At 33.1% G+C, this 21856-nt stretch overlaps 3 protein-coding genes across 4 annotated transcripts; 1 reads left to right on the plus strand and 2 right to left on the minus strand.

Annotated features, from left to right (window-relative positions):
• Positions 1 to 4140: 4140 nt before the first annotated feature.
• LOC106776962 lies at positions 4141 to 9535 on the minus strand. Of its 2 annotated transcripts, XM_014664449.2 has the most exons (7): positions 9070 to 9534; positions 7146 to 7483; positions 6885 to 7037; positions 6098 to 6190; positions 5746 to 5804; positions 4669 to 4762; positions 4141 to 4458 (listed from the first exon to the last, which is right to left on the minus strand). In XM_014664449.2, the coding sequence occupies exons 1-7, from the start codon at positions 9470 to 9472 to the stop codon at positions 4240 to 4242; spliced, it is 1359 nt and encodes a 452-aa protein (XP_014519935.1). In that variant the 5' UTR covers positions 9473 to 9534; the 3' UTR covers positions 4141 to 4239. The 2 variants fall into 2 exon arrangements, with proteins under 2 accessions (XP_014519935.1, XP_014519943.1); XM_014664457.2 differs by lacking the exons at positions 4141 to 4458; positions 4669 to 4762 and adding an exon at positions 4769 to 5361 and having other exon boundaries at positions 9070 to 9535.
• A 2764-nt stretch (positions 9536 to 12299) lies between these two features.
• On the plus strand, positions 12300 to 15301 carry LOC106756107 (basic transcription factor 3). The gene is made up of 6 exons (XM_014638374.2): positions 12300 to 12430; positions 13600 to 13667; positions 13952 to 14100; positions 14191 to 14247; positions 14774 to 14812; positions 14895 to 15301. The coding sequence occupies exons 2-6, from the start codon at positions 13600 to 13602 to the stop codon at positions 15062 to 15064; spliced, it is 483 nt and encodes a 160-aa protein (XP_014493860.1). The 5' UTR covers positions 12300 to 12430; the 3' UTR covers positions 15065 to 15301.
• A 1327-nt stretch (positions 15302 to 16628) lies between these two features.
• LOC106756106 (receptor protein kinase CLAVATA1) lies at positions 16629 to 20525 on the minus strand. Its single transcript, XM_014638373.2, has 2 exons — positions 17531 to 20525; positions 16629 to 17444 (listed from the first exon to the last, which is right to left on the minus strand). Exons 1-2 carry the CDS (start codon positions 20172 to 20174, stop codon positions 17086 to 17088), a joined length of 3003 nt encoding a protein of 1000 aa, XP_014493859.1. The 5' UTR covers positions 20175 to 20525; the 3' UTR covers positions 16629 to 17085.
• Between the last annotated feature and the right edge of the window lie 1331 nt (positions 20526 to 21856).

Genomic DNA, 21856 nt, shown 5'->3' on the forward strand with positions numbered 1-21856 from the left:
TCTCTCTGGTGCATTCACGTCTTCGAACAGAACTGCCGATGTGAGTTTTTTTGAACAAGCTTTGCAAGGCTTAAAACTAGGACTCTTTGTTAATGTTCTTATTGAATTCAAACTACACGATCTAGACAAAGTTTTTGCAGGTTCTTTGCAAGAAACAAAGCTAGCTTTAGAATTTCTCATACCCTTTTGTGGTAGACTCTTACCATCTGAACTAGAATGAGTATGTCGATGACTAACCGAGAAAAGCTCTTTCTTTGCTTCTGAACTGCTGGTAGGCTTCATGTAATTGGGTGACTTTCTCGGTTGAGATAAGCTTCTTACCGAAGACGATGAATGAGAAAACTCAAAATCAGAAAGATGAAAGGACCTTGACTTCATCATTTTCTTCATCATATCAGTTTTTCTGGTTTTGCCATCTTGGTGCTGAGAGGAAGATGGCTTCGAGTTTCCAAGAACTATTCTTTGAACCATATTCAACAGAAAACCACATACAATATAACAAGAGATTTGGAAGGAAAATCAATCTTCGTTTTCTGTGGTGGAATTCAAGCACAAGAAAAAAAAATCCTCTTGTGCTTTTGTTTTCCAGAGAAAAGGAAGTTCACATTGCAAAAGAAAAGAAGGAAATATACCCAAAAGAAGCAAGAAAGATTCCCACCTCTTGAACATCTTCTTGGTTATTCTCAGTTATTGGGAAGGTAATGGAATTTGAACAAGGCTGATACAAGTATTCCATGGTGATGGGTACTAACACAGAGTTTAGGGACCCTTTCTGCTTCAGCATTATTAGTACTTTGTAACTCTCCATTTGCTAATGACTTGTTTCGTATATTTAAAGCATAAAATCGTTGTTGATTTGATTCCTTAACTCATTTCTCTTCCAATGACTAAATTATCCTATATTATGATTCACAGATACCTCAAATTATGTGTCTGGTATGTATCTATACATAATATATCCATATTCAATAAGTATTTATATTGAATCATGATACACTTTTACATTCATTTAACACATAGATAAGGATAAAATGATCGTAACAAATTTGATTTTGGAATCACTTTAAAAGATCTTCTACCAATGGTATTTTATTAATATATAAACTTATGTTTATTTTTTGTTTTATCAGACTTTATTTGTATTTAACATTTTATTGAGTGGCAATTAAGTTCTATTAAAGCTGTCCTTTGCTTCATGAAATAGCGTCAACGGTTTTTGGCTTTCAATCAATTGCATGTTAATGGTGTTACATAAACAGATTTGAAAGTATTGTGTTATAAAAATGGTAGTAGGTATTTTATCGAATATGAATAACTCTTTTCACTTTTCATTGAGAGAAGTCTTCAATTCGTACACTGTGGGGTTGGTTTTCTGTTGAGGAGTTCGAAGTAGCTAAATTTGCTACATAGAAATAACTACATCAACGTAAAAACAGATGTAAAAAATACGAAATTCCTTGCTAATAGTGTAAAAAATTGTATGTACTATATAACCTGTATTAACCAATCACACATGCTACTCATAAATTTGATAACTGCTCTAATTATTCAAAAAGTTTAAGTTTCAATTCATTCTCATCAGATTTTGAAATATAAATAAACAGTTTCAATATTTATATAAGTTATATAATTTAAATTCGTGTTTGTGACGGATTTTCAATAAACTTTATAAAAGGGTGTCAAAATTGATGTATATAATCTATCATTGCTTATTAATATATATTTTTTTTTTCGATGAATCCCTCAAAATACTTACTTTTAAGGTAAAAGGGAAAATATATTTCACTGGGGTGCTGTCTTTACAAGAAAAAGAAAATTATTTGATGTATAAATAAAATAAAAAAAAAAATAGTCTTTTAATATTAAATTTGAATTATGGCTCTGCCAAAACCCGTTTTCTTCAATTTCAGTATACCCACTTTCTTCTCACATTATTTTGGATCTTCCTTGTGTTTAAATGAACGGTGCAACTCACATCACATGCAATGTCAGAAGTTGTTAATGAATGAATATACATTTTCTAATAATTCAACGATTAATAAATGGTATTCTTCATGATGATTAATCACAATGATTCAAATTTTGAAAGTTTGTATAGTTGTTTGTTTGTATTAAATAAACACAAGAGTAATCGTGAAATTTCATACTTTGAAATTTATAATTAATTTTAATTAAGAAACATATTGAATATGAGGCAGTGGGCATTTTTTTCCTTTTGAAGTCAAGAAGCTATTTGTAAATATTGGTTAGAATTTGGATTTTCTTCTGAGTTTTATTTTTCTACTGAGACTTTAAAATACACTGAAGATGTGATTTTGGAATTTTAAAATATATTAAAAAAAAGTTCATGAAAACGGATTTTCTGTGAGCCTAAATGGGTCATGGGTCATGGGTCCATTTCAAATTAACGTCTCAGCTCCTTCAAATAATGCTTAATGGTAATTATGGGATGGCCCAAAAAATAAAGATAAAGTTAAAACTTAAAATCAAATTGTAAGTGTTATGGATATTGAAATCGAGATGAATGGTTTATTTTCAGAGTGGTCTAAATATTTGTTTATTATGTTAGATATTACTTGTGAAATCCGGACAATTACGAGAACGGGGAGTGATCGTCAATATAAGAGGTATGAAATGTAAGAGGCACAGATAAGAAACGGCTCTTGGTAGGTTTTCAGTGGAAAAGACACATGAACGAATCCAACATACACCAAAATGAGAGGGATTTAGAGACCGTATAGGTATGAGACTATACGGTTGACGGATAGCTTAAAGGAATTAATTTGACTACTCATATCAACAAATGCATTTGTTTTTGGTAGCTTAATCCATAAGAATTTCATGATTAAATGTGCTTAGCCTGGAATAATTTAAAGATGAGTGACTTTCTGGAAAAAAATTTCGAAAAATGTGAGAGTGAGGACCATTTAGACCATCTGACCTAAATTAATCGGATGATCATGTGATAAAGTAAATAATATTAAACAAAAATATATGATAAGTGTATTTTTATTGATTTTGAGGCAACGAAACACCACCAACCAATGCTTTCTCTTAAGTAATCGATAATGATGATAAATTAAAAACGTAGTTTCTGAAATAAGGTGAAAGAAGATGTTTTTGGGTAGAATTCAAAAATCGTGTAAATCAGTGTTGAAAAGAGGGTGACCAAAGCTCTAACATGAATACAAATTTCTAGATAATAGACGTTATTTGTTGAATATTTAATGCTTATATTTAATTATCATTATAACAGTTAGCAAAGAAGTTCATTTTAAAAGTTGAGTCAATTGTGACAGGGAAAGATAATCCTTCCTTTCATATACTTTTTCAACCTTTCATTTATTTGATTTAAAGATCAGTTCAACTGATTTTTAAAAAATCTGTTTCACTTTAATGTTAATATTTTCATTACCTGTTTATTTGTATTTGTACTAAATGTGTTCATATTTGCATAACACTTAGACTAATAATGCCTTTTTTTAAAATTCTGATACATAAAAAAACACTAAAACCATATTAATTTAATAACTATTGACTAATATGTGTAAGTAGAAAAAGTTTAACCTGTAATGATTTTAAGAAATAGATGTCAATGTGTATACTGCTTTTATTGTTTTATACATATAAATATCAAAAGATTTGAGTTATATTTTTTATTTTTATTTTTTTACGGTTTAAGAACCTATTTAGCTATTTGCTTTTCTTCTTATAGCACAAGCATCACTTAGACTTGTTCATCAAATTAAATTATTTATTTCTTATTTAATTGAATTATTCTTTTGTTTAAATGCTTAAGTTATTAGCTAAATATTATTTTAATATTCATTGATGGTATGCTTATTGATTTCCAATTTTTAATTTTTACTTTAATAATAATTTAGAATGCTTTTTTTTTATAAAGCATAAAACATTATAATTAACAGTCTTATTATTAGTAAAGAACATTTTAAGCAACAAAAAAAAAAAGTAGAAGAATTTTCTTAGCCATTTAATGCAAGAAAAAAAAAAGGTTAACCAAATAATATACAAAACGCTATAAAAGAACTAAAAATAGAAACGCATTCGTAATATCTACATATCAGAATTTTACTGTAAAAAACTACTCTTTATTTTTCCAATCTTTCCTTGAAGATATTGTGAACATGTAAACTGGAAGAATTTTCTTTATGTTCAGAGGATTTGATCATTGACATGTAATAATATGAAGAAAAACAAAAAAAAAAAAAAGAGAATTATTTATATTCCTTTCTTAAGAGCAACAAATAATACAATAAAAATAGGAGAAAGAAGAAAAAGAATATACGGCAAAACCTGATTCATTGCACTTTCTTGAACCAGGTCATCTTCTTGAGGGTAGTTAGACTTTTTCTCTACAAATGCATCAAAATAATTCTGGTAGCCTGTGTTCTTTAAATAAAACGGAGAACTTGTTGACACCTTCATCATTTCCATAGCCTGATAGAGTTTGTAATACGCCATGAATGCAAAAGATAAAAAGAAATAATTGAATGTGTGCTTTCTTTTCCATGATGTGCGTAGAAAACATCATAGATTAATGTTTTAGACATTAGATAAAGTACGGTTCTTTTAAATTCAGGTTGAACTGTTATGTAGAGTATCATTTTGCTGAAAGGCAAACACATTACCCATCACACCAGAAATTACCTGAAAGCTGTACATGAACTGTCTTGCTTTCTTGCTTACTTTAGGATTTGGGTGAGATAGAAGCTTCTCGTACATACTTCTAGCCTCATTGGACCTGTCAATCATCAAAATACGTTGGAAATCTTGAGAAAGGAAAAAACGGGTCAGTTAAAAATGAACATAACCACTTTCTAGTATTCAGGCTGTAATTGTTCCTACACAAAGTCCCACTAAGATTAATGGGCATGGCGATAAAAACATAGAACTTATTTTAAAGAAAAACAAGGTCTAAATAAATATTAGCTGAGTTTCGTATGCTGCAGTGGAAACTGACAAGGATTTCATTCCCATATTTTCCCCACAGATTGCAACTTCACTTTTGGAACAGTTAAATTGTTAAAGCGACCATATTTGAATGAGGTAGCTCATTGATTAAAGTGCTATTTCACTATGAACTAGATCTTATCTTTCCCTTTGCACCAGGCAACAAAATTAACAATGGAACCCTGCTTGTGACTACGGCTCAAGTTTCACCACTTCAAATGCAAAGGTCCATTTTTCCAGAAAGAACTTCAACAAGTCTGAGCCATCTCAGCCAGGGGAACCAACGCTTCAATTAGAGTTGATTTTTTGAACCATGTTCTGTATTCCCAACATTATGAATTCTCGGGAGGGGGTAGGGGAGCTCCTACGTCATCATTTTGCATCAAAAGCCTAAAATTATGCAGTAGGATTGGGTGATGGTGACATTATCAAGAAATGAAAATAAACATCTATTGAGAGCCCAAATTTATGAATTGACCAGGATAAGGATAACAATATTGCAGAGTACAAGGCAATATACAATAAACCAGTTTGACACAATCATATGACAACATTTTCAGAGCCGTTTAATTGTTCATCCTTTTAAGTTAAACTTACAGGAAAAAACAAAATGCGTGATTTTGAATAAGAAACAGTCATCGACACGAACACAACACAAGTTGAAGTGACAACCTTGCACATGCACATTCAATACTAGGATGTCATCAATTCTGAGTAGAACACAGTTTGGTAGTTCCAATTAGAAGTTTGGGTATGTGAAGTTTCTGAACATACCTACTGAGGGAGTCTTGACAAATCGACCACTGCAAAGCAGCTAATCCGTGGAGTTCACTCTGCAAAGACATGATTAATCTCATACATTCCTCCAAATTTTTTTCCTTAGTTTCCCTGCTAGAGTATATGTTATTACATTTAAAAGTTCAAAAAATAGATGTGATGCTATGCTCAATAAAACGTAAAATTACAAAAGAAAAGAGCATCTTCTGCTGGTCCCTATTTTCACCTTCACCAAGCATAAATTTAGCTGGTTTTCAGAGGGATGATATTAGCCTTTTACGGAAAAGATAAATATGATTTTTTATTTTTTTTTCATATCAGAAAACTATTTTTATATTAAAACATTTACCTCGAAGGTTAATTTATCCATGACCTTCTCATAGTAGGGCAATGCTTCGTTCAGCTTTCCCTCATTCATTGACAAGTCGCCGTCCTTCAATGCCTATAAATATCACATGCAATTTAGAAAGTATGTAAGCTGGGATTATCAAGCAAAAGATAATCAACTAAAGAAGAGGCAAGAACACATTAAATTACAAAGATAACCATCTAGATAAAAGAGCGTTTAGAATTTAAGATATCCTAGCTAAAGGATCAAAAAAGTTTGTGCATGCTAATTTTCATTCTCATAGCATAATACTGAACTTAAGGCTTCATTGTCATAACCAGTGAAGATGGAGTTTACTAACCAGGAGGAAAATTGCGGTTACATTGCAAACCCAAGAGACTATTATTAACATGTCCGTCAATATAAATATTAAGCTTAAATCATTTCCTTTCAAATTGCCATTTTGAGGTTGCTCGATTAATTTGTTTGATATGAGCAGGCAAAAAGAATTAAAATGTTTTTTTTGCTTAAAATCATTAATTTTGAAATTACTTGTTATATTTTCTTGTAAATATAATTGCTTTGAGATGAAAACTGTTAAAAGGCTCTAAATTTACTTTATTACCACCGAATGCATTTTGAACATGTTAGGAAGAACATATAAGTTGAAGGTCCATTTATTATATTCTATCAGACAAAGTTATGTCCATGATTTGAATAATCAACAGTCAGTACAAATATTACAAAAAAATTCTTAAAAGAAGGAAATAATAGCAGCAATAATTGGGATACCGCTATATATATGTACCTGCTCACACTCAGATTTTAGCTTTGGATCAATATTCAATCCCATTTTCTTTTTGTAGGCAGCAAGTAGTTGCTTTGTGCGTGCTTCTTTAGCAGCCTTTTCTTCTTCAGTCTCTAGAACATCTCCTGGACGTATAACTCTCCCACCACCAAACTGAAAGTGCCCAAAAGGGAAGTGTAAAAAGTGGCAAGGGGAATCAAAAACAAGGGACAAAATTGGTTTCATTAGGCAGGAGCATTTGACAAACGCTAAATACCATACTGTTTTTGAAATATTGGCAGGTCTAGGAAAGACACCCCAGGTAGAAACTTTTGGCTTGTAAAGTTCAGCCTCGTCTTCCTTAGCTTGTTCAGATTCTGGAGCCATTGCCTCACCAAACTTGCTTGTGTCTCCAACAATAAGCTCCACCTCAGGCAAGTCATCATCAAAGAAAGGGTCCGAAATAGGAACCAACCCAGGTGGCAATCCCCTAGTCGTCTTCTTATCTGCAAAGTCAAGCCCCACAAAATCCATTCTTGAAACTGAAAGTTCTCCCTTCTTACCAACCTTGTCGTCCATAACATTTTCCCCTGAACTTCTCTCACTCCCTCCCAAGGATCCTAAAATCGAATCCAAGCACCCATTTTAGCACCACATGCATATTGATGGACAGATACATACCTTGTCGTTAAACATTACCAATGAAAAATCAATGGAAGTCCTGGTAAGATGGAAGATATCATCTAATATCTATCACACAAGTGCCCTCTGCTTTGTTTCTAAGGTATCAGTTTCTCTACAAGTACTTATAAAGAAAAAAAAATTAAAACTAATTAAACTTTTTTCTCAGTTAAAATTAAATTAGTTTGGAGATGAAAAACCTTCCATAGCAGCAACAAGTATACAAGTTTATTTAACGAGAGTATTCAGTTGGGATTAATGAAAAGACTTTTATAAAAGTCATCTAGATTCTACAAAACTATTTAAGAATATAATGATTTTTTAAACAATTTGATTAGGATTTTGTAATTTGAATTTTAAAGGATTTATAAAATAAGAAATTATAATATTTGGAAAGGATTTCTAAGAATTTAAAGGATTTAACGTGTTAAAAAATGTATCACTAGTCCATATTTTTTTTATCAATTATGTGAATAATAGTATATCTTAGTTGTAATTAAAGTATATCTTAATTGCAATCCATGCCAAATGTTAAAGTATATCTTATCATTTGGTATTAAATTATCAAGTCATTATTAAAAATATTAAGCAACTAAATAAATAAAATATTAAACATCCAGTTTAGAAAAAAAAAAAAAAAACCACAAGACAATTTATTATTTCAGGACAAAGTAAATTGAACTTATGATCAATAAATTTCAAAACAATTATCATAATTAATGAGACAAATAAAAAATAAATAATACGACTTTGATTAAAAAATGTAAACCTAATATAAATTCTAATGACTAATTAACTTTAATATATAATTTTCTTATACAGCATTTATCTACATATTTAAAGTTATAATAACTCCCATATTAATATTTTCTCATCCTTACTTTTTAGTCTGAACAATAAGTTGATAGTCATGATTTTTTCTTATCCATTAATCTTATGCATGATAACAACAATAATGATAAAATAGTATAAATAATTAAAATGATTATCATTACAAATTTTTATTCTATAAATTCTTAATAATTCTGTCATACTTTGTTTACTTAAAACTTACAAAATAGCTTTTTTAGACATTTTATTTTATAATATTTTTCATAAATGTGTATAGATACTTGAAAAATAAATATAAAAAGAATTACAGTAACTTTTAAACGAATACTCACATGTGAATATCATTTCAATGTATAAAAGTATTGATTGAATACTGCAAGCCTATTATTTTATTAAGAGAATTAAAAATAAATAAATCTGAATTGAATCCTCCCTCTTAATTTTTTAAAAAGAAAACCCAATTCATTTCATCTTCCTAATTTTCTTCTTCTACAAGTTTATTCAAACAAAGTTTGAGTTCAGACATTTTCGTTAAAAACATCGGAGGTGAAAAGCATCGCTTAATCACATAGAATTATAGTAATGGTTAAAAACATCGGAGATAAGCATGGCTTAATCACTGAGAATTATATTAATATTACATTGATCGAACACGTGAATGAATTTATGAGCAACAAGTACTGATTAGTATTACCTTGTGTTTGTGTTGTTTCGCTAACAGCAACACCTTTGTTCTGCTTATACTTTTTGGCCTTCTCCATTGCAATCTTCACGGAATCCGGCAAATCCTTTTGGCCCTCACCACCGACGTTTCCCTTTTCGACGGAATTGTCATCGTCAGTCCCTTGCGTAGTTCCCAACCCAGGGTTCGATTTGTTGGACTTTTTATAAGCTTGGGCCTTGTTGAACGCAAGCTTCACAGGATCCACGGGGCCCGTTGGGGCTTCGGGTGAGGGTTCAGAAGATTCGGTATTGTCGGGACCCAAGGCCCAACACAGCCGCTTGGCGGGCTTAAGAGATACTGAAGGCAGGCCTGCGAGTTTTGTTGGAGGCGCGACGCGTAACGAAGAGAACCATGGAGGCTGTAACCGAGCCATCTGGTTTCTGGTTCCTATTCTGTTGTTTGTTAGATAAGGCAAACAAATCAAACCAGCAATTTTTCTATTCTTTTTATTCGATTTTATCAACTCCTCCTTCTCTTGAAATTATTTTTCACAAAAAAAAAAGTAATATAAAAGAAATTACACAACTAAAATATATTTTTAATTCCATTTTATTTCTATACTGAATTTTGTGATATAAAAGAAATATCGTTTACCTTTTTACATATGTTAAATTGAAATAACTATTTGTCTTTTCATTTTGAAGAATTTAGTTCATTTTAAGAAAAATTTCTTGTGCTAATCTTCTTAGTATTTGCATCCTTGAACTTTTATTCTTTGATTTTACCTTTTTTCACCCACTAAAACCATATTTGCAAAACCTCTAACTTGACATAATTTTTTCAATTCCTGCTCAACCAATCCCAATTTGTGTAAAGTTTAAATGTGTAAGGGAAAACTCCATGAACAACTATCACCACAATATTTTGTCCCATCCTCACCAACTCCTTTGAGTAACTTGTTTCATTTCAAGAAACTCAAAATTTTATTGAAGCATTTTGTCAAACACGTGAAATGCATCACGAATGCAATTATCCTTGATATTTGCTTGAAACTAAGCAAATACACATACATATTACAAGTACGATTCGTGGAAACAAAAGATGATCCAATAAAAGTTTCGCTCAAAATACTTAAATATTATTTAAGGATTATTCCAAAAACAATTTTTATATTTATTTTTTCTTGACTTTTATTAATATCTTGTTTCAAATACGCAAACTAAATATAATAACATAAAATAATCATTTAGTCACCTAACTTACCATATAAAATAAGTTACAAAAACACTATATTAGATGACCTAACTTGGTATATAAAATAATTTACACTGTATTAGTATATTAGATTATGTACAACAAAAAATTTACATCAAACAGGTCCAATATAAATGATTTGTTTTACGTCGGTCACTAATAAGTTGAATGTAAATTTTATTTTAATTTTCACATATAGATTTTTTTTCTCTTCATTTTTCTTTGCACAAAAACACATTGAAAATGTTTTTTTCAAGTTAAACTTTGTTATCTAGTAACAAAAGAGTGTTTGTTTGAGATTTATTTCTAATCAAATATTTTTCTTCGGTGATGGATTTCTTATGGTACAATTTTTTTCCAATTTATTTTGTCATTAATATTTCTTTGTTAAACTTTATAGTTTTTAGAAACTAAATCATAATTTTGTATGAATGTTTTTTTATTCTTTTCAATTTATTTTTTCATTGATATCTGTTTGTTTAACTTTGCATTATGATACTTATTGTTTTTAGAAACTAAATCATAATTTTGTATGAATTTATTTTGTCACCAATATTTGTTTGTTAAACTTTGCATTATGACACTGATTGTTTTTAGAAACTAAATCATAATTCTGTATGAATGCCTTTTATTCTTTTCAAATTATTTTGTAACATATATTTGTTTGTTAAATTTTGCATTATAACACTGATTATTTTTAGAAACTAGATTATAATTTTGTATGAATGGCCTTTTATTCTTTTCAAACTTTGCATTATGACACTGGTTGTTTTTAAAAACTAAATCATAATTTTATATTAATCTACATTTATTCTGTATCGTGTTTGTTAATGGAATAAAATATTTTAGTAATAAAAAATAGGTGCCTTTTGAACTTTAATGACATTTAAAAAACTCAAAATACATTGAGTAAATAATACAATTTTATACCGACTAATCAAGTAATTTAATTATTAAGTCTCTATTATTTTTATTTTGTTATCAATTATTATCTCATGCCATTATTGTTATATATTTTACGTTAAAAAGAAATAAAATGTAATTAAATTTGAAATCTTTGATAAACTTTTTTAGTTTAAATTAATTTCTTACTTAAAAAATCCATTATAGGAAAGTATTTAAAATCTAAAATTGTTATATTTTTAAATTAAGTCTTTATTATTTGATTTTATTTTCAAGTAAAGTGCCACAATTGTTTGATTTCACATGCTGCAATAACAAGTCACCTAAATCCTTTTTTATAAAAAAATAATATCATATCAATTTTTGAAATTAAATACTAAAACATAAATTAAACCAACCACGTATAGTAAATAAAGTCATTTGATAAGGATTCATAAGATTTTAAAGGTTAATTTTTCCTATTGTTTGAGTTTGTCGTGTTGTTGTATTTGAAACTATAATATTTAAGAAAAGTCGATGACAAAAAAATAATAATTAAAAAATATAATTTATTTAAATATTCAATGCAATAAATGTTTTAATCAGAATTTAAATAATAATACTTAAATTTATAATCACATCAACCTAATCCATGACGAGATCAAATGGTACTAAATAATGGGATGATTAATACACATTTTTCTTATTTTATATATGCTATTATTTTAAATATTATAAATCTAATACTAATATATATATTTTTATTTTACATTTCTTGTTGCAATGTGATGTTTTCTTTGACTTGTTTGTAAAATGTTTTGTTTGATAACATGTTTAATGTCACATACACACACACACACACACACATATATATATATATATATATATATATATATAATTTTAATTTTTTAATTCATCTATTGGCATACATTCTTATTTGAATAGTTTTGTAATATTAATTTTTTTATCATATTATTTATAAATTTTAATTTAATCAACATTTATAATAGTTTGCAGCTCGTTTCACACTCATATTTGGAAATGGGCTTTCATTATTGGGTTTAAACATTGACTGTGGCCAACCCAACACCATAGAGTTTTTATTTTTAATATAAAAATGAAAAAAAAAGTTTAGGGTTTTTGCAGGCTTGGTCGTTGATATAAAAGGTAGTCCTTATCTCCTCTTATTGTTTAGGTTTTCATAGCGAGTGTTACCCTTTGCTCTCAGTACTGAGCTTAATCCAACTTCACAAAGGTACCTTTTTTATTGCTCTACTATTCTATCACACAATTTCATCTTTCTTTCGCTGTGCCATGTCAAGTTTTGCGTTAATTATTGGGTTAATCGGTTTCTAAGTGGTTTTGTTTTGTCCTTCTTGTACTGTTTTGATGATGTCATGATTGCGGGTTCTATCTGATTTAATTTATCTGAATTTGGTCATTTTATTGGGATTTGCATAACATTTTTCTCCTCTTTAACATGTGGGATTTTGGAAATAAAGGATTTTAAGTTGCAATGATTTCTTGCATCATTTGGTTTTAGGGCTTGTACGATTTCTAATCACAATTTTTTTTTTTTCAATTTTGAACTGGTTTTTGGTGGATTGTTTATCGAAGATAAAATTGTGATGGTTGCTTTGAATTATTTTCTTATGTGAAAGACTGAAAGTGGATAGGTTGTGTGAAGCTGTGACATGGAATCAATTGAGGGTTATAATTTGTAGGGCAAGATGATTTGGTGAAGATTGTTAATTGTGTTTTACATTTCCTCCGAGGATGAACAAAATGAACTTTCGTTCTTCTGAGCTGTTTCCAATGCGGAAAATTACTGGAGACCTGAACTGAGGAGGCTGTGTGAAATGTCCTTATGTATTTTGTATGTTACTTTATTGTTCTTTTTTCTTTCTCTGATTGCATGTTGTTTTTTTTCAATTGTCAACGTTCTTTATCTTAAGGTTTTTTTAACGTAGGACTATCACCTTGATACGATATGAGCTTGTATTTAGATGACTTCACATTGTGTCCAAGTTTAGGAGTTTTGTCTTGTTTTGATAGGCAGCACGGCATAGAGAAAAACCATTTATTTAGTTTCAGTATTGAAGTGACATATCTACTTTAGATCTGTTCTGAATTTGCGTTTGCATTTAATTATTTGTCGGGTGCTAAGTAAAGTCCATATAAAATTACTTCTGCTGTGCTGTTACCATTTGATTCATGCGTGATTCAATTATACAATGTAGTCTGTTTGTACCTTTGCATGTGGCATGTCACTGCATTTTAAATTGAATCTACACCTAAGTCTGTATATCGGTCTTTTGTCTTTGTTTTTTGTCTTAAATTTCCTCACCATTCATTTTTGGGTCTTTCTATGTTCCTAGTTGTCTAGGATGAAATTTATTTTTTTCCTTCTTTGCCTTTACCCAGATGAATCGGGAAAAGTTGATGAAGATGGCTGGTTCAGTTAGAACTGGAGGGAAGGGTACCGTGAGAAGGTATTTCCATACATTTAACTTGTTTTTTCCATATCGATTAAAGCCAGTTTTCTTAGTGTACTGACAATTTTGGATTTTAACATGCCACCTTATCATCTGTGATTGGATTTGACATTACCTTGTACAAACATTCTTTTTTTAGTTTTTCTCCTCGCTCCCCCTTTCCACTGTGCACTTATTTGAGGGATTGTATTCAATTTGTTGGCTTTTTTCTTTTTTTGGAAATAAACACAATGCACCATCTGTTAGGTTGAATTTTCCAATGATGTTTTCTCTTTTTTCAGAAAGAAGAAGGCCGTCCACAAGACCACAACAACAGATGACAAAAGGCTTCAGAGCACTCTGAAGAGAATAGGGGTGAATGCCATTCCTGCAATTGAGGAGGTCAATATCTTTAAGGATGATGTAGTTATCCAGTTTCTAAATCCCAAAGGTAGTGTTAGTTCAAAATATTTATAAATTTTAATAAAATAGGCTATGTGTTTTGCTTCAATCATATTAAGTTGGATTTTTTTTCTTACAGTTCAAGCATCTATTGCTGCAAACACTTGGGTTGTCAGTGGTTCTCCACAAACAAAGAGTAAGCAACTATTTCTCTTTTCTTTATTATCCTATGCCCTCTTTTCCACGTGTATTCTCAATTTATTTGTAAATGTTGCAAAATAATATTAAATTAAAAAAAAAAAAAGTGGCTGTGTCAAATCTTCATGTTTTTCTAATAAGGCATTAATGCATTAAGGGCACAAGCACCTTTGGTTAAATTGGCAATGAAATATCCGGGGATTGTTATATAAGTTGGACTATGCCAAAACTTCGCTTCGTCCAATTTCTTGATTACTAGATAGACGTGTATTTGGTTCAGTTTATTTTAGTCAGATATTTGCTTGTTTTTCTCATTAGGCTTTAATGCATTAAGAACACAAGTGCCTCTTTAGATTGACATTGAAATATCCGGCAATTGTTATAAGTTGGACTATGCCAACGCATTGCTTCCTCTAATTTCTAGAGTACTAGACAGACGTGCATTTGCTTGTTTTTATCAACATTTTTGAAAAACAAGCAATTAGTAATTAATGAAATTTGAAATGAACTTTTTTCCTTTACAGAGTTGCAGGATATACTCCCCAGCATTATCCACCAATTAGGTATGTTTTCTGAATTTTTTTGAAAGTTGTCTATTGGTGTTTCTGGTGCCTCAATCTAATATTTTTTATTATTAAAATGCAGGGCCAGATAACCTAGAAAATCTTAAGAAGCTTGCGGAGCAGTTTCAGAAGCAGGCTCCCGAAGGAGCTGCTGGCTCAGCAGAAGCTCAAGAGGAGAATGACGACGACGTCCCAGAGCTTGTTGCAGGACAGGATTTTGAGACAGCTGCCGAGGAGACCAAGGCATCTTAGATTGTTATTGTTATTGTGCCCATCGTTATATATTCTGTGTTTTTAATTTTTTTTTTCTTGATTTACCATTTTAAGTATTTCAGGTGTTCAGTTCTCCTGTCATATACTTTAAACACTTAAAACCCTCTATTAAATCTGCTTTCCTCCATCTAACTAGGTATACCTGACATGTCATCTTGCATTATTCACTGTTTGATACTTAGTGTCGAGTATTCAAATCCTTCCTGCTTTGTCTCACCCTTGGCTTTGATATAAAGTTATTGATGGATTTTTTAAGAAAGTTGAGATGGAACAAGTATATTGCGCTTTTCTATTGATATCGTGCACATCATAATTCACATTTAGGATTTAATTATGTTATGATTGATGTACTCCAAACAGAAACAGTCCATGCCCACTAACTCCTTGTTGAATCAGGTACTCAGTCTTCACGAACCTGGTGGTAATGGTCTCATGTACAGTGAAAATTGTTGTCTAAATTTGTCTTAACTGAACATTTGTTTTGAATTCGAAGTGATCCCAACTGTAATTTGCTCTTTGAACTGTTTCTGTAAAATGGTTCAGACGACTTATTCATATACAATGGTTTGATTTGGCTTCTTGAAAAAAACTTGAACGGGATCAATTGCAAAGTTCTAATTCGCTTGAAGAAAAATATCATTAAATAGTTTGTTCTTCAAATAAAAGCAAACAAAAATACCGTGTATGCAACTAAATTTTCTTACTTCTATCTTTAACGTTAATTGGTGGTTCAACATAGATAAATTGTGTATTTTTACGTGGCTCAACAAGTGGTAAGTTAAAATTTCAATGTTTATATTATTTTTTGTGTATTTTAAAATAAAATGCCTATACTGTTATAAAATTTTAAATTTAGAAGTTGCATTCCTTTTAGTAGAAAAAAAAATTACCTTACTTTTCCATTATTATTGTTTAATATAACATGGTTTATTTTCTTTTATTTTGTTTTTTTGTTTTAGTTTAGTCTTTAATATTTGTGACTACTCTTTCATGGTGGGTGTCGCGTCTATTAGTTGTGGAATTAGGGTTAAGTTAGTAGAAAAGAATTGTCCTTCTACGGACTATTTATTCTTGAGGTGATTGTAAAATTGGGATAGTGAAAGTGTATAATTTTAGAATAGAATTTACTTAATTCATAAAATTATTAATTGAAACGGATGGAGAAATAAATAATGGGTATAGCATTCACATTTGCATCGGTAAGAATTAATTTAATACTTTTTAATGAAAAAGTAGATAAAATCTTTAAAAAAATTCAAATTGAATAACTCAAATATTTTCTCTGAATTTTGTCTTAATTACGTCAGACCCCAGCATTTAAATCATAATTTGTGTTTAATTAGATGACAAAAAATATACACACTTTAAAATAATCACTTTTTTATTTTCCAACTTTATTTTTGTACTGTTTTTTTTTTTTTGGGGGACATATAACATCTTTCCACCACCAAATTAAATGAGTTTTTTTTTCTAATTTATTTTAAACAATTCGGAATCTTTCTTTTCTTAAAAGATAAGGACCCGAATAATATGGATATCAATATTGTCACACAAGATTTGTGCTACTTTACGCTTCACACACTTAAAAGTTCCAATTTATTTAGTCTCTTTTATCTCTTTAAGACAAAGTAGTTTATGCTAATGCCAAAACTGTAGTTTTGTACTATATGTTTCATATAACAAACTCTTCACTTTTAGACAATTTCAAACAAAACGTTAACCTTCATTAAAATCTTCAATCGTGTTTCGATCCTTCAACTTAAAACCTGATAGCAATGACAAATATCTATAAATAATAAGAGTAATTATTTTGATAGAATGCAAAAATAATTCAAACCCTATTTTACATTTTGATAGAATACATACAATACTAGTACAGTTTTTGATGATGATGCTCCACTTTCAAGAAGTTATTGATACAGTTTCCTCTGTGTTAATTTATTTTTTTGAGAGAGAAGTGAACGGTGGATGAGCAAAGATCATAATGATGTGTTTAGAGATTAATGAGATTGTGAGTGTGAGTGAGTGGTGGAGTGAGGAGGATTCGTGAGCATATGAACGACTTCCCTCATGGTGGGCCTGGCGGGGCCCATTTCCCTAACACACATCATAGCAATGTTGAACATGTAAATGACACTTGTCAATGGATACCCACTCAGCCGTGGATCCACCACTGCCAACACCAACGCTGCATCCGACGGCTGAGATATCTCCATTCTAGTCTTGTTCACCCATCCAACGATGTCCACTCCATCTCCAAACTCCCCCACCGGCTTCCTCCCTATTATCAGCTCCAACAGCACCACCCCGAAACTGTACACATCGCTTTTCTCGTCCACTTTCAGCGTGTATGCATACTCTGTCCACCCATCATAAACAACAATATAATTTTCCAGTAAATCAATGAAACGATGAATGATGATGTGAGTATGAAATTAATGGAACCTGGAGCAATGTAGCCGTAGGAGCCGGCAATGGAGGACATGGACTGAGAGGCACCGGGGTCGTGGAGGAACTTGGCGAGTCCGAAATCGGCGACATGGGCCTCGAAGTCGGCGTCGAGCAATATATTGTTGGATTTGACGTCTCTGTGAATGATGAGAGGAGAACAATCATGGTGCAAGTAACAGAGTCCTCTTGCAGCTTCAACTGCAATCTTGAACCTCATATCCCATTTTAAGTGCCCTCCTTTCGCTCCATGCAGCCATTCCCCTAAGCTTCCATTCGGCATGTACTCGTACAGCAGCAAGTTCGTCTCCTTGTTCGACACGTAACCCAGAAGCCTCATTATGTTCCTGTGCCTTATCTTCCCCAGCGTCTCTATCTCCGCCCTGAACCCGTAATCGTTCCTCCCGCTACCCGCACCGACCAACCGCTTTATTGCCACGTCGCTTCCGTTCGGCATCGACCCCCGGTACACGATCCCTGCCCCTCCTTTTCCTATTATGTTCTCATCTTTCAGACACTCCACCACGTCCTCCGCTTTCAAGTTCAGCCGCTGGAACGCCGTCAGCTTCCACGTCATCGCCCGGAGCAGCTTCCTCCTTCGCATCATGTACACTGTCACTGCCACCAGCAGCGCCGCGGTGGCTAGTGCAATCACGCTTATTATCACCCTCGTCGATTTCGAACTCCATGGGCCTCGCCTTTTCTGGAAGGCGTCGTCTGGGTACATGGAGGAACTGGTGCAAGAGCGGGAGGAACAGAGATTGGGGTTCCCTGCGAAGGACCTGTCGCTGAAGGCCAAAAACTGACCGCCGGTTGGGAGCTTGCCGTTGAAATTGTTGTAGGAGAGATCCAGCGTTGTGAGGCTAGACATGAAGCGAATCTCGTCGGGGATTGGTCCTGTTATCAGGTTTTGAGAAACATTCAAAACGCTCAAGCTCGTTAGGTTTTTTATGCCCTTGGGAATCTCCCCCTCCAGCATGTTCCGACTGAGGTCAACGAAGTTGAGTGAAACGCAGTGAATCAACGTCGTGGGGATTGCTCCTGTGAGATTGTTGCCGCTTATGTTGACGGAGGTCAGTATTGGTAAGTCAAAAACCTCCGCCGGGATTTCTCCAACGAACTCGTTGGCGTCGAGTGAGAGTGTCTGCAGTGCCCTCAAGTTCTTCAAGGCCGGTTGAATTCTCCCCGTCAGTAAGTTGTTGGAAAGCGTGAGAATCCCGAGAGAATCGCCGGAAATCTCAGGAGGCAGTTCGCCGTCGAAACGGTTGTTGGCGAGCTCGATTATTTTGACGGAAGGCAGTTTGAAAATTCCCGACGGAATGGCGCCGCTAAGGTAGTTATTGGAGGCTCGGATCTTGACGAGAGACTTGCAGTTTCCAATGTCATTGGGAATAGGACCGTGGAAGAAGTTATCGGTGATGACGAAGGTTTGTAACCTCCCACTCTTGCACAGACCCGGAGGGATGAACCCGGTGAAGTGATTGCTCGTGACGTCGAAGAACTTGAACTTCCCGTTTTGGCCAAGATTCTGGGGCAGCACGAAGGACAGGTTGTTCTCCCAGAGCTGCAGCGTTTCCAGATTCGGAAGCTCGCCGACGAAGAGGGGAACAGAACCGCGCAGCTTGTTGTGGAAGAAGTTCATCAGAGTGAGGTTTCTCAGCTGGGAGAAACTCTCAGGAATCTCTCCGGTGAGACCGTTGAAGGAGAGATCCATTGACATGAGGCTCTCCATGGCAGAGAGTTCCGAAGGAATGGTTCCTGTGAGGTTGTTCATTTGCAAGAACAACGTGTCAAGGTTCTTTAAATTGCTCAGGCTCGGTGGAATCTCTCCGCTGAGGTTGCAGCTGGAAAGGTCAAGGTATTTAAGTGATTTCATGGCTCCGAACTCCGGTGGGATCCCACCTTCGTAAGCGTTGTTGTATCCGAGTTTTAGATACTTCAGCGTCTTCAACCGAGACAAACTCTTGGGAATCTTCCCCGACAGACTGTTAGTGCTTAAGCTCAAAAACTCCAAGCACAAAAACTCCGAGTATCTCTCCGGTATGCTGCCGGAAAAGTAATTTCCGTCGAGCTTGAGGTATCGGAGTTTCTCCAGTTTCACGAATTCCTCCGGAAGGGGTCCGGTGAAGTTGTTGTCGTAGGCGTCGAGGACCTCGAGTTGGGTCATGGGCAGAACGATTTGGCCGGGGAAACTGCCGGAGAAGCTGTTGTGGGAGATGTTGAGGAGCTTGAGGGAAGCGAGGGAAGCGAGCTCCTTGGGAAGCTCCCCGGTGAGGTTGTCCTGCGAGATGGTTAGGTTTTGGAGTTTGTCAAACTGTCCAATCTCCGGCGGAAGGTGGCCGAAGAGTGGAACGGAGGAGACGTTGATGGCAACGACTCGAAGGTCTTGGTCGCATTGGACGCCAGAAAATGAACAGTGTGCGGAAAGCGAGGTGGAAAACTTCCAGTCGCTGAGCGCATCTTCTTTGGCTTTGTGTCCCTTCATGGAGTCCTTCATCTTCAGCAGCGCATCCATGTCACTGAAAGAAGAACACTTGGCCAGGCGGAACCATACGAAAAGAAACAGCAATAGCGTGTAAGACGCTGAGCTTCTCATGTCTCTGTTGCTTCCTACTACTATTACTACTACTCCCTTTCTCATATACCTTTGCCAAATGCATACATTTGGCTGCCTCCTTCTTTTGACACCACACACCTCCTCCTGTCTGCTATAAATATTATGTGTAGATATTTAATCAAATACCATGTGTGCATGGTGGCATCGCATGCAATCAATGATAAAAGTTCTTCCAAGTGGATGCCCTGAAAAATATAAAGATAAAAGAATATTAATATGCAGCACCAGTAGCTCCACGAGATCCACTATAAGCTTGTGAAACATCAAGTATAATTATGTTTGAAGAAAATTGTATACCAATTTCTAATGCAGAGATCAATATTATATTAGTGGTGGGTGAGGTCCTACCAGCAATTAGTCTAGGGGAGAAAGTTTATGCAAACCTTGTCAAATCTTTTTATTCTTGGTATATTGCATTTTATAATATGACTGTAATATTCTTACACTCTACTAATTAAACATTTTGATGATGAAATATGCTTGGCTCACCACTAGCAGCCGAGTCAGCTGGAAGGTGGAGTTAGCTTTTGTGAACACAGAGATGCAAAATTTCTTTCTCAGCATTTATGGAGCCTAACTTTGAAATGAAACGAAAGTGATTTTACGTGATGCACCAAATTAAAAAAAGGGGAATAAAAGAAAGTTCCTTTACGTAGAAGTCTTCTTAGCTACTGTTCTTTGGTATATCACTGGGATTATTATTGCTCAGGGCAAAGCAAAGCATCAATTCCGTGTTTTAAGTTGTTCTGTCAACGATCAATAACCAGATATATTGCAGAATCGTATTCTATGCATTGCATGACGATTAATGGATATGAATCAATAACATTTTAAAGCAAATTATTCATCGCAACTTGCTCTGTTCCAAATATTAAGCTAAATGCAAATTACCATTTTGGAGTTTTCATAATAGAATCAAGACAAACCAGATGATATATATGTAGATAAGTACAAGTGGATTTTTCATTAAGTTTTCATGCATGTCCCTTTTATGCATGTACTGTTATACAATCATACAAATGGACCTTACGGAAAAAATCACTAATAAGGAACGATCGGTTACATAAGTTTAAATCTATCATACGCCATACAATTTTGTAAATAATATAAGAATTGTTCGGTGGGATATGATGCTTCTTAGCAATATAAGTCTCTAAATACTACTTCAAGCTAAGATTACTCGTAAGTGCTACTTAACCGGTAATGGGTTATGATTGGGCTGTGATTAGGATTTTCCTAATCTCAAACTCATCTTGAAAATTATAAATAGAGGTTAAAAATAAGGAGGTATGTGATTGTATTTATTGTAAATTTAAGACTTTACTCTGATTTCATTCGAATTAATCACTAACTTAAGTATTAGAGTGCTTTTAACAGGCACACCCTAACAGTTTGAAAGGCGTGTAAAGACGAAATTTGGATCAAAATATACACAAATACCTAAGATAATCTAGAAAGAAGTGTGAATGAGTGTTTTGTGAAGACACTCCATCCTACATCCGAAACAATAATAATATGATATTATCCATTTCTAGATCAAATTCTCACATATTTATTTTTTTAACATCTTATGTGTATATAAACTAATATTTATCTACTATTGAAAATGAGACTTTTGTTTATATCATGAGTTATCTAAATTTCTCATTATTTTCAATTTTAACATGTTCTTAATTTTTTTTATCACTATATGTTCAGTGAAGGGA

This window comes from Vigna radiata, chromosome 2 (genome assembly GCF_000741045.1).
Source record: "Vigna radiata var. radiata cultivar VC1973A chromosome 2, Vradiata_ver6, whole genome shotgun sequence".
Taxonomy (NCBI): domain Eukaryota; kingdom Viridiplantae; phylum Streptophyta; class Magnoliopsida; order Fabales; family Fabaceae; genus Vigna; species Vigna radiata.

Excerpts from the sequence above, each read along its gene's own strand:
- LOC106776962 (XM_014664449.2), bottom strand. The coding sequence starts at position 9,472 with ATGGCTCGGTTACAGCCTCCATGGTTCTCTTCGTTACGCGTCGCGCCT. Across the intron at positions 7,484-9,069 it reads CGAAACAACACAAACACAAG|GATCCTTGGGAGGGAGTGAG; the intron begins GTAATACTAATC and ends ATTCGATTTTAG. Across the intron at positions 6,191-6,884 it reads TAAAATCTGAGTGTGAGCAG|GCATTGAAGGACGGCGACTT; the intron begins GTACATATATAT and ends TGATATTTATAG.
- LOC106756107 (XM_014638374.2), top strand. The coding sequence starts at position 13,600 with ATGAATCGGGAAAAGTTGATGAAGATGGCTGGTTCAGTTAGAACTGGA. Across the intron at positions 13,668-13,951 it reads GGGAAGGGTACCGTGAGAAG|AAAGAAGAAGGCCGTCCACA; the intron begins GTATTTCCATAC and ends CTCTTTTTTCAG. Across the intron at positions 14,101-14,190 it reads CCAGTTTCTAAATCCCAAAG|TTCAAGCATCTATTGCTGCA; the intron begins GTAGTGTTAGTT and ends TTTTTCTTACAG.
- LOC106756106 (XM_014638373.2), bottom strand. The coding sequence starts at position 20,174 with ATGAGAAAGGGAGTAGTAGTAATAGTAGTAGGAAGCAACAGAGACATG. Across the intron at positions 17,445-17,530 it reads CTACGGCTACATTGCTCCAG|AGTATGCATACACGCTGAAA; the intron begins GTTCCATTAATT and ends ATGGGTGGACAG.